Source organism: Pelecanus crispus, chromosome 3 (assembly GCF_030463565.1).
Source record: "Pelecanus crispus isolate bPelCri1 chromosome 3, bPelCri1.pri, whole genome shotgun sequence".
NCBI classification, from domain to species: domain Eukaryota; kingdom Metazoa; phylum Chordata; class Aves; order Pelecaniformes; family Pelecanidae; genus Pelecanus; species Pelecanus crispus.
The window spans coordinates 90,912,183-90,926,344 of NC_134645.1; the positions used below are offsets into that span (position 1 = coordinate 90,912,183).

The 14,162-nt window shown below is 38.3% G+C and overlaps 1 protein-coding gene across 2 annotated transcripts in view; it reads left to right on the forward strand.

The window, feature by feature from the left end:
• RNGTT (RNA guanylyltransferase and 5'-phosphatase) overlaps positions 1 to 14,162 on the forward strand; it is a 196,152-nt gene that overhangs the window by 22,426 nt on the left and 159,564 nt on the right. For both annotated transcript variants that reach the window (XM_075707673.1, XM_075707674.1), the window contains exons 7-8: positions 2,631 to 2,740; positions 3,560 to 3,661. In XM_075707673.1, coding sequence (XP_075563788.1) covers positions 2,631 to 2,740; positions 3,560 to 3,661 — 212 coding nt within the window. The remainder of the gene's footprint in view (positions 1 to 2,630; positions 2,741 to 3,559; positions 3,662 to 14,162) is intronic.

A 14,162-nucleotide genomic window follows, 5' to 3' on the forward strand; every position in this document is an offset into this window, starting at 1 on the left:
GGCAGTTTTTGTGATTTGGTCCGGTATTTCTAGGTATTAAATCTAAGCTGATCAGTGTAACACTGGCTCTCCCTTCCTCTCTTTTAGATGTGGACTCTCTCTCTTCCTGACATGTTTTGGAATGTTTCTCATCCTCTGGAAGGCAGTCTCTGAGCGTACTGGCACCTGGTCAAGTCTGAGTAGCTGAAGATGGCTATCACCCAGGCCTGGTGATAGTCACTAGGGTCAGGGATGTGTGTGTTTGGGGCTGTTCCCACTCACCCACTCCTCCACATGGTGTTTAGGATCTGAACCAACACAAGATGATATATGTTGCCACTTCCCCTTCAGCTGAAGTGACGGGTGGAGGGATATGGTGGCAAGTGGGGAGAGCTTGATTAGTACAGATGGTGTGAAGGTTGTGCAGAGCGTAGATACTAAGTGCACGTAGTTACCTTGGAGCCATTAGGGCTTATAACTCTTGGCTTAGTAGCAGCGCTGAGGACCTGAGGTGTTCCTGCTGAGCTGAGTGCTCTGGCATCTCTGCACCATGTTCTTCAGTGTCATGTTTCCACGGCGGGTTGTTAGCTCAACAGTGGTGCAGAAAGTGCATGGATCTGGCTCGGTTTTTGTCACCTTATCCAAGGAAATGTCCTTGTGAAACCTGGAGTGCCGAATTAGCCAAGCATGGATGCCCAAGTGACTTAGCTTGTTTTCATAGTGCTGTGCCTTAGCTAGTGAGTATACTTGAGGCAGATCATCTGCAAGAGACACTTTCAAATGGCAGGCACCGATTTCATGTTTATGACTTTTTCTTTTCTGGAAGATCTTTTCTGTTGCCTGCCTTTTGCTTTAATCTTAGCAGTTGTACTGCTGTCGCACTCTGCCATTATTCTGAGTAGCAAGGCACAACCATCTTCCTTTATTTCGTGGTGCTTTTAGCCACTTACTCAGAATTCAGACAACATGCTGGCCAGGCATGTGTAGCTGTCTGCCTCCCTTGCCCAGTCACCTGTGTGCTGTTGAACCTGCTGGTGCCCACATAAATAATATGGGATAAGTGATGTGCCGAAAGTCTGTGGAGCTTAAGGGAATTAAGGTTGTGAACGAGCGTATTTCTTTAGGACGTACCGTTCTCAGAATGCAATTTGGTGATGCAACTGAGCCAGTCTTAACTAAATGCAGGCTGTACTGAAAACTGTGGTCCTGCTTTCCAAGCACTCCTTGTGTCCCTTTTGCTTCCCTTGTGCTGGCACTAAATGCTGACTCATCCTATGGTGAGCTAGTTCAGGATACTGATTTCGCAGAAAATTACTAATTTACAATGTAATTTTTGCCAACTTACTTCCTAGACTTGCTCAAGAGTAGAACAGATGAGTGCCATGGTGTGTGGAAAGGGAAGGGAGCAAAAAAGCTCTTTTCATCAGTAGTATGCAGCTAGATTTGTTAAGGCAAGTTTCCAGCATTTTAGAGAACAGATATGAAATAGTTGTGTCTTCATTTGCAGGATTCCTAGCTCAACAGGTGAAACTTCATGCTTTGATCTTCTCAGTCTGCATTGAGAATTTATTTGAGATGCTCTTGAAATAAGTCGGGTCGATTTGGGATCTCTATAGAAATCTTTAATTACGTAGCTTTGTAGACCTGATGGCTTTAATGTGTTCTGTTGTGCAGAATTAGTTTTTATTCCACTTGGCATCAAACTCTTTCTGGAATATACAAGTTATTTTAGAGGTTTATTTTCAGTATTCTTTTATTGATCTCTACTTAGGCTTTTCTGTGGCATTCAGGATAGCACCTCCGCTTTAGTAACCTGGTGTAGACTGAGAATAAAATTATGCAAGTATATTTTTTTACACAAATATTTTGTTACAAACTAGCTGACCAGCTGGTTTTTTTTTTTTTTTTTTTTATAAACATGACCAGCTCTTTTGTTAAGAAGTTTATCCTAGAACAACTGAGAATCCTTTAAAGTTTGCTGCTGCATAAGTACATTCATTCTTTCAATTGTTTTCCCTACAGTGTTAAATTTAAGTTTTGAGGCATGTAATGTAGTAGGTCATCGAGGTGGAGTTGATGTACAGTGATTTGCTCCAGGCTTACAATACTGTTTAGGTTCAGATTCTCATCCACAAATAGATCTCTTATACTACCTTATTATTATATAATATTTCATGTCTTAAGGATGATTAATTTGATCCCTGCAAAGGGCATATGTGACCAATTTACTATTAAAAACTTGATACTGGTGTACTTTCTTTTTAAATAAAAACATTTTAGTTACAAATGAAAAAAAATGAGTCAGACTGATGCTGTAGCTTGATGTGGGAACTTTCTTGAGGGTACTAGCTAAACAGTGCCTATCCCTTACCATTTACCTCCTTTTAAAATTTATTTTTAATTATTATTTTATTTTTTCCCCCCATAAAGAACTCATTTCAGTTTCTGGGTTCATAATATGGCTCACCAGTGACTTTCCTGGCAAAGCTCAGCTGATGTATCTTGGTATTTGGGGGTAAATCTTTAAGGAATATTTAAGCTAGTATTGCTCATGAGGGCCAACTTGTAAAAACAGACTTAATCTCGTATTGACGTGTTCTGATCTGCTTTTATGAAGGCTTAAATACTAATTTTTTTTTTTTTTTATTTAGGGTGCAATTTTCTTGGAAGGAATAACAGTTAAATGTGTGACCCAGGTGACAACACAACCAAAGTTAGGAGGAATACAGCAAAAATGCCAGCAGTTCTGTGGATGGGAAGGGTATGAAAACATTTAGAACTTGTTTATTTATACTGTCTAGAAGTAAGTGTTATGTTTGTAGTTTTGCAGAAGGAAACAGCTCATTCTAAAAATGAAAAAGGTGACTATTTTTGGAGCGATTGTTAAAAAAAAAAAGCAAGCCTCAAAAACACTCAGCAGTGAAACAGATGAGGATCTTGCATTGTACTATGAAACAGAATGATCAACTATTGATGTTAAGAAACAAGATTCTAGAACTGCTTTTGCATTCAGATAACAAAATCTTTTCAGATTAATTGTTGCTGTGCAAATTCCAGATGTAGTCTAGTCCATGTATTTGTCTAAAATTCAGTGCTTGCTCAAGCAGTAGACTTATTTATACAACTGCTATTACACTTCAATACTGAGGTATAATACTTGTGTTTATAGCCAACTTGGATTTGTGTCCAGTGTTAATGAGAACGTTGATTTTAATGCCTCAGATTCTGAACTCCTCCTTTCCAAAGCTGATGATCCAGGGAGTTACAGCGCTTTCTAACTTTTTGATGCTTATAGTTCTTCTAGTGCTTGTAGTTTTGAATTCAAATATGTCTTCCTCCAAGGTTAAAACTTTGAAGTTCTACATAATTTATTGTTTTGTCATAGACAAATACACTTGTTCTTACCAGATCAGGCATTTGCTTCCTATTGCAAAATACCTTATTGGAGAAGATGTTCTAAGTCAAAGTTAACCTTGCAGCAAGTCTGGTACAAGGTGACTTCAGTCTAATGTAAAAAATGCATTGCCTTGTGTGACTATTTATTGCAGAATATTAATAAACATGTTTCTCTTTTTTTAAGGTCTGGATTCCCTGGAGCACAGCCTGTTTCCATGGACAAGCAAAATATTAAATTTTTGGAGCAGAAGCCATACAAAGTTAGCTGGAAAGCAGACGGCACTCGGTAAGATCATTTTAAATGAAAAAGAAACACCCAGTAAATTGGGTAGACGGCTTGTATTTTCTCAGGAAAGTGAATTTGCTTGTACAAAGGACAAAGCATATTCTAACAACAGAACTGACCCCAGAGATTAATTTTTTTGCTGTCTTGGTACCCGACACTTGCCGAAGTTTGTGGCCAAGTTTCTTCTTAGCAGCTGTTCTGCAGACTGGGTATTAAATGTACGTACTTTTATTCTTCTCCATAACCCTTGCTGGTCTGTCAGCCAAGACTTGCCACCAAGGTCTTAGAATAAGATAACAGTAAGAGTTTGTTAAGCTGAAGAATTTGGTTATGAAAGTTAAATTAAAACTTCTAGTTGATCCTTCAGAAGTTGGCTAGTATTAGAAATGTCATAGGGTTTTTTTTATTTGTACTGTGATCCTTTGCTGAAACTTGTAGTTCTGGTCAGCCAAAGAGTCAATAGTTTCATCATCCCTCACCAGTTCTCTTACATTCATTGTAGAGGTGACTTTTTTTTTGTGACAGACTACAGCCTGATGGATTGATGTGTTGAACCTCTTCAGTGTTACTATTTCTGATTTGAAATGCATCCTTGTATTTAATTTCTCCAGTATTCTCACAAAGGAGAAATGCCATACATCACCAAATACAGAATGGCAAAACACTTTTTTCTCTGATACTGGTTATAGATTGGTCTCAACTGCATGAAACTCTGTTGTCTAAACATGTGTGTCTGGTATCATCAAGTATCCATCCTTTCATTGCTTTGTCTATGAAAAAGCCATGTCACACAAGGTCTGTTGCCTCTACACCCAGCAGGTTGGATGAGGTATAGAAAGTATTTGCTATTCACATTGAAATTAAATCCCAAATGTTAGGTGCCCCATTTCCTTATACTCTTGCAAAGAGGTACTGTGGCCCTTCATAGAAACAAATCTTTCTTGAGTAAAATTCCAAACCTCCAAAATCATACTTATTTTCATAGGACTGAATATTTTTAATAGGTTGGAACATTTGTGAAATTACAACCATTTTCTTGAGGTTTTGAAATAATAAATATTTCATGGGGATTGACATTCTAACTTTCTGGTTTTCTTCCGTATTTCTGGTTTCAAAACTAAAATCAAGAATCCCAGATATTAATGGAAATGGTTTTAACCTGTGCTACTGTCCTGGTTTTGGCTGGGATAGAGTTAATTTTCTTCCTAGTAGCTGGTATAGTGCTGTGTTTTGGATTTAGCATGAGAATTATGTTGATAACACACTGATGTTTTAGTTGTTGCTAAGCAGTGCTTACACTAGTCAAGGACTTTTCAGCTTCCCGTGCGCTGCCATTGAGGAGGTGCACAAGAAGCTGGGAGGGAGCACAGGCAGGAGAGCTGACCCAAACTGACCAAAGGGCTATTCCATACCACATGACGTCATGCTCAGTATAGAAACTGGGGGCAGTTGGCTGGGGGGCAGCGATCGCTGCTCAGGGACTGGGTGAGCATCGGTTGGTGGGCAGTGAGTAATTGCATCACTTTTTTTTCCTGGGTTTTGTTTCTCTCTCTCTTTTTGTTGTTTTTCATTACATTATTATTATTATTCTATTTTATTTCAATCATTAAACTGTTCTTATCTCAACCCATAAGTTTTCTTACTTTTGCTCTTCTGATTCTCTCCCCCATCCCATCGGTAGGGGGAGAGTGAGTGAACAGCTCTGTGGTGCTTGGTTGCAGACTGGGGTTAAACCACAACAGCTACTCATAGCATTCAGATCACAATCTTTCTTTTTGTTGTGGGGGCTATCTTGAGATAATTAATAGTGTAATTTCTTACATCATAGTCACTAGTGTCTCAGTAACAGGAAGAATTTAAATTGTGTGACGCATCTCATTCATTTCAATAGCTTGATTTTTATTTCTAAAATATGTTCTTTATATACAGTAGTATTTAAGCAATTGTAATCTGTGCTAAGTAGAATGACTTTAGCTTTTATTCACTTAGAGCAAATGAATAGATTTTTAACCTGCTTTGACTTGATCAGAAAAAGTGCAATTACAATGAATGTACACATGGTAAGAGGAGGACTGGTATGCTCATTTGTGCATGGTGCTTTAAACTAGCAAAAGAGTTTGGTGTTGACATGTGTACAAGTTAGAAGGCATCAGCTGTGTGAATGGAATGTATGCTTTCAAAAACAGGAGGTAAGATTTTCTGTTTTCAGTCTGGTGAAGTTAAAATACTGGTTTTGTGTATAGATATGGGCAAAAGAAGTTTTGTTTTAGCAGTGCAATGGGAAGCATTCTCCCTTCCATGTGCTAAGTCAACAAAGTAACGTTTTGATACTAAACAAGCAGTGTAGGCTGGCTTCTAAAGTTTTTCCTGTGTTCTTTATTTTGTTCAGTTTGTTATCTTTAGTAATAGAATGGTGTATCCTAGATAATGAAAAGCCTGGAAAATATGGGGAATTGGGTGTCTTGTGAGAATTACCAAGTGGCTCCACATGGAGTCAGTCAGGTTTCAGCACCATTCATCCAGAACTAAGCTGTCTCCTATAAAAAAAAACCCAAACAAACCCTTCAGGTGTCTCTCATCTGTGGAGTTGTACTTCAAGGGTTTATTAGCTTGGGCAGAGCATGGTGTGAAAATACAAAGCAAGCTTGCACTCAGCATGGCATCGAAGCATTAAGAAATAGGTGGTGGGAATATTTGGTTTATTAACGTTGGCTGGCTGTATGTGCTGGCACAAGGACTTGGGTAATGCGATGCAGGCGTTCACAGGGTGCGAGGTTACAGAAACATTGTGTTGGGACATTCAGGCTTATTCTCAGAGCAGTACAGTGCATTCAAAAGTGCTGAGCCTAAACAAGTAAACTCAGCCAGCTTAAACTGACCATGCAAAGAGCTAGATGGAGTCTGCATTTATTACTCATTTAATCCCCAGATATAGTGCCCATGGACTTGACTTGTATAACTATGAAAATATGCTCACAAAGAATTAATGTCCTGTGCAGCTCAGGTGTTCGTAATCCTTGCCTTTTCTCATAGTTCAGACCTTCAGGAAGCCTTTGTTTTAGGGATTGGTTTATACTAGTATTTTAGTATGTATTAAAGATAGTTTATGGGAATGTTTTCGTATAATTTAAGCCTATTGCTTCAAGAAATAATAATAACAAAATAATTTTGTTTTTAAAATAATTTCTTTATAGAAGGCCATTTGACATTAAAGGAAAAAATGCTTCATCTGCAGTGTCTCTAGTGTGCATTGCCACTGGAGAATAATCTGTTCAAAACTGTGGGTCATTAGCCAATACAGATTGGTATGTCTTAGAACAAATACTAAGATGCTGTAAAATGACAGTTAATGCTGTTTCATAGGGTTGTAAGCTATTTTTCCACTCCCCCCCCCCCCCCCCCCCCCCCCCAATATGAAGGGTGTCTCTGTCATATCTTACATTACTCATTTGGAAAATTGAAGTCTTATGGAATATTCTTATTTTCTTACTCAAATGTACAGGATGCATACATACTGAATACTAGAATAATTATATAGAAAATAGTAGCGCACCTGGAAGACTGCCTTTTGTGAAAGAAATTAAAGTGCGCATGTAATTTCTTGTAGGAATTTTCAGTATTTTGGACATTCTGTCCTGTGTTTTTAGAGCTCTAGAATGGTGACAAAACAGAATGGATGAAGAATAAAACTGAGGGAACTAGATAGTTCCTTTAAATTTTCTCAGAACTTAATAACTTGTAGTTGATTATGGAGATACACAGACTGATAGGTATATTCAGAGAGGAAAATGGTGCTACAAAGATCCAGTGTTAATGAAAATCAGCTGAAGGAATGTTGTGAAAGAGAGATTAAAGATGAAAACCTGAGCTGTTATTTGGACATTTAGACACTGTGCATGATAGCTACCCTAATCAAGAATGAAAAATGACTATGGCAGTTTTTACATTGGACATGCTTCTAATTATTTTGTTGTTCTCCAATGATCTGGACTCCATATGCAATTAAACAGATTTTCATGAATTATTCTGAATGCTTGTGACCTTCCTGAATTTAGTATTAAGACATCAGTTAGTGGAGATCCATTTATGGATCCCCTGCTTACTTTATCTGGAGATGATACCCCTGTCATCCAGTACCTCTGAAGCTGTTCTGTTAAGTGTGGTTTAGATGCAACACTCCAGGGTTTGCCTATTACAATATTATTTGGCTTGTGTATAGGTTTTTTTTTTTGTTTTTTTGGTTTTTTTGTTTATGTATGTTCTCTCTCTTCGCTTAAAAAAGCAGTGCTGTTTCATCGACCTCATTGGACTTACAGAAAAGCAGATGCTTAGCTGATAACTTTATATACTATACTGTACTCTTTGCTGGGTAAAAAACTGACTGGGTGGCTGAGCCCAGAGAATTGTGGTGAATGGAGTTAAATCCAGTTGGCGACTGGTCATGAGCAGTGTTCCCCAGGGCTCTGTTTTGAGGCCAGTCTTGTTTAATATCTTTATTGATGGTCTGGATGAGGGGATTGAGTGCACCCTCAGTAAGTTTGCAGATGACACCAAGTTGGGTGGGAGTGTTGATCTGCTCGAGGGTAGGAAGGCTCTACAGAGGGATCTGGACAGGCTGGACTGGTGGGCTGAGGCCAATTGTATGAGATTCAACAAGGCCAAGTGCCGGGTCCTGCCCTTGGGTCACAACAACCCCATGCAACGCTACAGGCTTGGGGAAGAGTGGCTGGAAAGCTGCCTGGCGGAAAAGGACCTGGGGGTGTTGGTTGACAGCCGGCTGAATATGATCCAGCAGTGTGCCCAGGTGGCCAAGAAGGCCAACAGCATCCTGGCTTGTATGAGGAATAGTGTGGCCAGCAGGAGCAGGGAGGTGATTGTCCCCCTGTACTCAGCACTGGTGAGGCCACACCTTGAATACTGTGTCCAGTTTTGGGCCCCTCAGTCCAAGAAGGACATGGAGGTGCTGGAGCATGTCCAGAGAAGGGCAACAAAGCTGGTGAAGGGTCTGGAGCACAGGCCTTATGAGGAGCGGCTGAGGGAACTGGGGTTGTTTAGTGTGGAGAAGAGGAGGCTGAGGGGAGACCTTATCGCTCTCTCCAACTTCCTGAAAGGAGGTTGTAGTGGGGTGGGTGTTGGTCTCTTCTCCCAAGTAGTCAGCGATAGGATGAGAGGAAATGGGCTTAAGCTGCATCAGGGGAGGTTTAGATTGGATATTAGGAAAACTTTCTTCACGGAAAGAGTAGTCAAGCATTGGGAAAGGCTGCCCAGAGGGGTGGTGGAGTCCCCATCCCTGGTGGTATTCAAAAAACGCGTAGATGTGGCAGTTTGGTTTAGTGGACATGGTGGTTTTGGGTTGATGGTTGGACTGATGATCTTAGAGATCCTTTCCAACCTTAATGATTCTCTTCTCGTTTTACTTTCATTACAAAATAATCCAGCCACCAAGCCAGGAAACATGAAATTATTTTTCTCCCCTTAATTGGTTTAGTGGTGGACTTCGTAGTGCCTGGTTAATGGTTGGACTGGATGATGTTAAAGGTCTTTTCCAACCTAAACGATTCTATGAGTCTATGATTCTACATTATACTTCCTCACTTAAATTGAACACTCTTATCCCAGTTAATAGCAATATTTGCTCAACTTAGCCAAAATTCTTAAACTTCACCATTGTTAAATACCTGCATTTTATTCCTGCATCAGTAGTTTTCTCTAGAGGTTTCATGGCTGAAGCCTTGTCATAACTGGCATGTGGCGTCAGTAATTTTGTTGAGGACTTTTACTTTTCTCCAAAGGCATTTGCTATTTGTAGATTTCAACTGCAGCTAAACTTTCACACTTCTGGGTTAAGAGGTGTGTTGGTGGTGGGGGTTTTCTTTGCTTGTTTTTCAGTGGTAGAGTAGTGCATGTTTTCTTGCTTTCTTAGTATTGTTACATTTTTCTGCCCATAATTTAAAAAAAAAAAAAAGTATTTCCCTAAATGAAAGAGCATTATTTATCATCTTGCATTGACTAAATGATGTGAAATTGTTTAGTTAAATTATTTGATGTGATTCTATGAAATATTTTTGGGAAATTTACTGGAGTAGTATCTTATACACTTCCATAAATTTGTGGGTTCTGAGTCTAGTTTGGGTCAAAACTCATCTTCCTCCATTCTCTTGGAGCCCCGAGTTCCAAATCTTTTGACTTACCCTTGCTTAGTCTGTCCTACACTGTGGTCTTGCTTGTCCTTTGCCTGGTTTCTAGAGCCGTCATTCCATGAGCATCAGCAAGGCACACCTCCTTGTTCTTGCTCCAGCTTTCCTTCTGGAGCATGTTCGCTCCAAAGGGAAATGCAGTGTGAACAAATACTTCTCCCCCCGCTTTTTATAAATGCCTGTCTGTTTGCATCTCAGGTTTAGACAAATGAACTTTAAATTAAAAGAACTTAGAAGCTCACTTAGTGTTGTCTCTCTTTGGAAAAATATTTCCTTTGTGCCAGCTATTTGCATGTATGTAAATATGATATGCAACTCACTCCGTTTTGGGGAAAAACAGCCCTAAAATCATATTGCTTGAAATTATTATCATAAAAAAATAAACCACTTAAGTCTGCACCTATGCTGACTGGTTCGGTGTGAATTCTATCCTGTATATTTATTGGAACAGTAGTCAAACCTCTGGTGTCTTAAAAATAATTTTAATGCTAATCTATTCATAAGGCACAGAAATCCAAAGGGCAAATTTCCTGCTACTAAAACCATGCCTTTTGGCTTTGTTGAGATGAAATATATGAAGTACATTAACAGTAGCTACAAGGTATGTACCGCTTTACACATGTATTCAATTCTGTAATGCTGTGTTTCCAAATAGTAGTTGCTATCTGAATAAGATAATTGTAGCAGTATGTTCAAGGCATACTGTATGACTCTGTATTATCAACTTTGTACTGTAAAGTGATTAACCCAGGTGGTTAACGGCTTGCTGTATCCCTTGATATGTATCTCATTAATACTGTTTGTAGCAGATGTTTGTTCTAATGAGTGGAGCTGAATGTTCAGACAGGAGTAGGGTTGGTAAAGTAATGAGACGCCAGTTTTGAAAAAGAGACTGTTACCAGTAAGAATAATAAAAAGCTTTAAAGTGTCTGTGGAATAATTCAAATTAATACAATCAAACAGGACTAGGTTTTATAATGGTAAAATGTGACCTGAACTAAATGCAAGCTATTAAGGAGCGTAAGTTATTTTCCTATATTTGTACGAGTACCTTTTTCTTTTTCACATCTGTTCACATGCAGTTTTAGTAAAAGATAATAAATATGATCATAATGCTATGGCTGTTCAATTATGGTAAGGCAGCTATTTAAAAAAATGCAGAACAGGTAGTTCTTGCCAAAGGCTATTATATTTGAAAAATATTCATGCAAATTTGATGGATTGCAGATAACTAAATGCAAACAAGTAGATACAGAATGTAAAGCAGCTCTTTGAGAATTGCTGCTAATTGTCTAAAAGGTGTTTGTAACAAAATAGTTAGGAACATCTCTGCAGTTAGTTATTTTTTTTCATGATTAGCAAATTACATTTTAGAAAAAAGGCATGTTACCTAAATAATCTCACTTTGTTGGTATCATAATACAAAATAAAAATAGTAAAGCTACACTTAACTGTATGATAAAACTGGTGGCCGAATTTTTGGATTGTGCTTGTTAATCAAATAATTTTGATTTATCCTAAACATCTAAGTTAGTTTATTATCAAACTTGTGATAGCTTCCCAGGTTTCTTTAGTTTAGCTTTTTGTACAACTTTCTATTTTTATTAAGAACTTTGAAATTATTGGCAGTTGCAGCCCCTTCAGAAACATATTTGTGACCATTACTTGAAGGAAGTCTACTGGGTGTGTTTTAAGATAACTTTTCACGCATATTGTTAAAATGTAATGAAGACGAGGTAAAAGTTTCTTGCTGAATTTACATGGCTAAATACTTTTTTCTTTCCCTATTCTTTGATCCTTTACACGATGAGGTAAAGCTTACATGCGTAACTGAGAAATTGCGGATTCCTGATATGAACAGTTATCAGAAAGTCATTTGTGACGAGTAACTTGTGAAAAGGTGATCATTGCTAAAGAACAGCTCAAAAAAATGAAGAGAACTGAGAAACATTTTTTTGTTTTAGAAATTAAGAAGTAAAAGAAACTAGCCCAAAATTAGGTGGCAAGGAAGAAAAATGGTAGCCTGTCTGCAAAGGATTAAAGAAGAAATAGTTGAATGGATTCATGGAAAAACTGTTACCCCTGAGACAGGAGGAGGTCAGAGAGAAAGTTGGGATAGTAATGAGAACGAAGGAGGACAGAGAAGGTTCGAGAGTAGTACTAATCCAATTAAAAAACAAATTATGCACTTGAGAACTCATTATTAAGAACAGGAGACCAGCTTGTTGTGAAAGCAGATCTAGAGAATGGAAAGATTGTCTCCTGGGAGCAAAGATATTAATGTGGGGTTGAACTTGAAGGAGACTCTGTTGGGAATGAGAAAGAAACCATAGATTAATTTTCAGATTGGTACGAATGACATGACCAGATTCTCATGGATGTGGAATTTTATGCCCAGTAGTGGAAAATGCCTGAAGTGGAGGTTTACACAATTGTTAGTGGCTTCTTTCCTAACTCAGAGGAGGGGGACAAAAATGTTGAGATTTGACAGATGGCTTTGGAAATGGTGCTAACAGGAAAGTTCAGGGCTGTTAATCACTGGAAAGCATTTTGAGTAAAGAGCTTTTCTCAAGGAATGAATACCCCCTTTCTGGGCACCTTACTTACTGACCCTAGATGGCTAGTGAATAAGTGAATTATATGTTGTGTTTTGAGTGTTTTGTCATTTAGTCATGCTTGGGGTTATACATGTTTATGGTCCTGGGGTCAGGAAGGAGCGTTTGCCTCCTAATGATAGGATGGGATGAGGAACCCACACGAGAATCATCTGCGTGCTTTTAAACCATACCTTCCTTTCCTTTCCTTCCTCCTCTCCTCACTTATCTTAAGAAATAGACTTAAATATTTATCAGTTTTGCACCATTGGTTGGTAATGCTGCGTATCCCTTCCATTGTGGTTGGGGCACGTTTCTGTGGTCTGAAATTTTAAAGGACAGAAGTATTCAGGGGTTTGGACATGTACTGAACAGACTTTTCAGGACCAAATGGATTTTTTTATAGGAATAAGAGGTTTTGTGAACAACTGGGCTTAATTCAAGTGGTTTGATTCCAAGTTAAATGAGCTTTATTCAAATCATGTGCTTATGTAACTATCAGCAATGGGCAAAGCCTCAACTGTTGAGTGCTAATTATACATCGTTCATGTGTGTAGGACAGCTACTCTTCAGACATTTGTTATTATTTTCATTGAATATCGCAAAGTAGTAGTTGTAAGGGTTTTTCTGTTATTCCCATAAAACTGTGAAAATGGCATGGTATTTAAAGAGAAGACTTGGAACAAAAACCTTAGTTAAAAGGGTAAAGTGACTGTTGCTATCCCCCTGTTGCTAACTGTGCACTGTTTTGTTGTGTGCTGCATTTTTAAGGTCTTTGGAAGGGAAGTGCAGTTTTTGTTTACATGGCATAGTCCCTTGTGGTCCTTCTTTCTAACTATTTTAACTAGTTCTTTAAGAGAAAACCAGCTCACCCATTTTTAAACTATTTCTGTAGTTCTACAGCTGGAAGAACCTTGGTTTAGGATGAGTCTGGAATCCATGTGGGTTTTATTTCACTGACTTTATTTTGAATAATATACTTAATTGGAGATAGCATATATTTTGGATTGAAATTGCAGTTGTGAAAGTTGTTGTAATAAAGCTTTTTCTCCCCCTCCAGTCAAGGTTAAAAGCTATAAATAGCTTTTATAGACTGTGGTACTAATCAGTTGTTAGGAACCTGCAGTTTAGCTTTTAAGTGTGTAATGATAACATAATGTCAAGCTTCTACAAAAGTATATAAAGGCCACATATATGATTCTGGATTATAATGTATAAACTGCTTTTCTAAAGCAATTGCTGAAAAGAGCAATTCATAGATGTTAAGCACTCTAAACAGCATTCCTCTTAATTTTCTGCAAAAGCAGATGCCTAATTCATGGTTTTATTTTGTGTGTTTAGGTAGGAAGGGAAGATGGGATGAGGAGGCAAGTATGATGTGTTTTCAGACTAGAAAGTTGGGGTTTGAGTAGTTGAGATGGGAGTCTTCACTCTATATCTTAATTATACCTTATAGTTGCGTTGGGCAGTAAATTTAGGATTACAAGACTGGTATCAGCCTGTTTCCCACAGCATTAGAACCCATGAATATTGTATGCGTACTTGAGTTTTTATTTGAGAGTGCAAAAATAAAACTTTGGTAAGTTGAGGTAGGATTAAGGGCACCTTCAGCATATTTATTCTGTCCCCTCTCTCAAGGTAAAGACATTCTAGCTCAGGGTGAAAAAGCTCTAGCACAAGGTGGCCTCATCATCTCCACCTGTTGACATG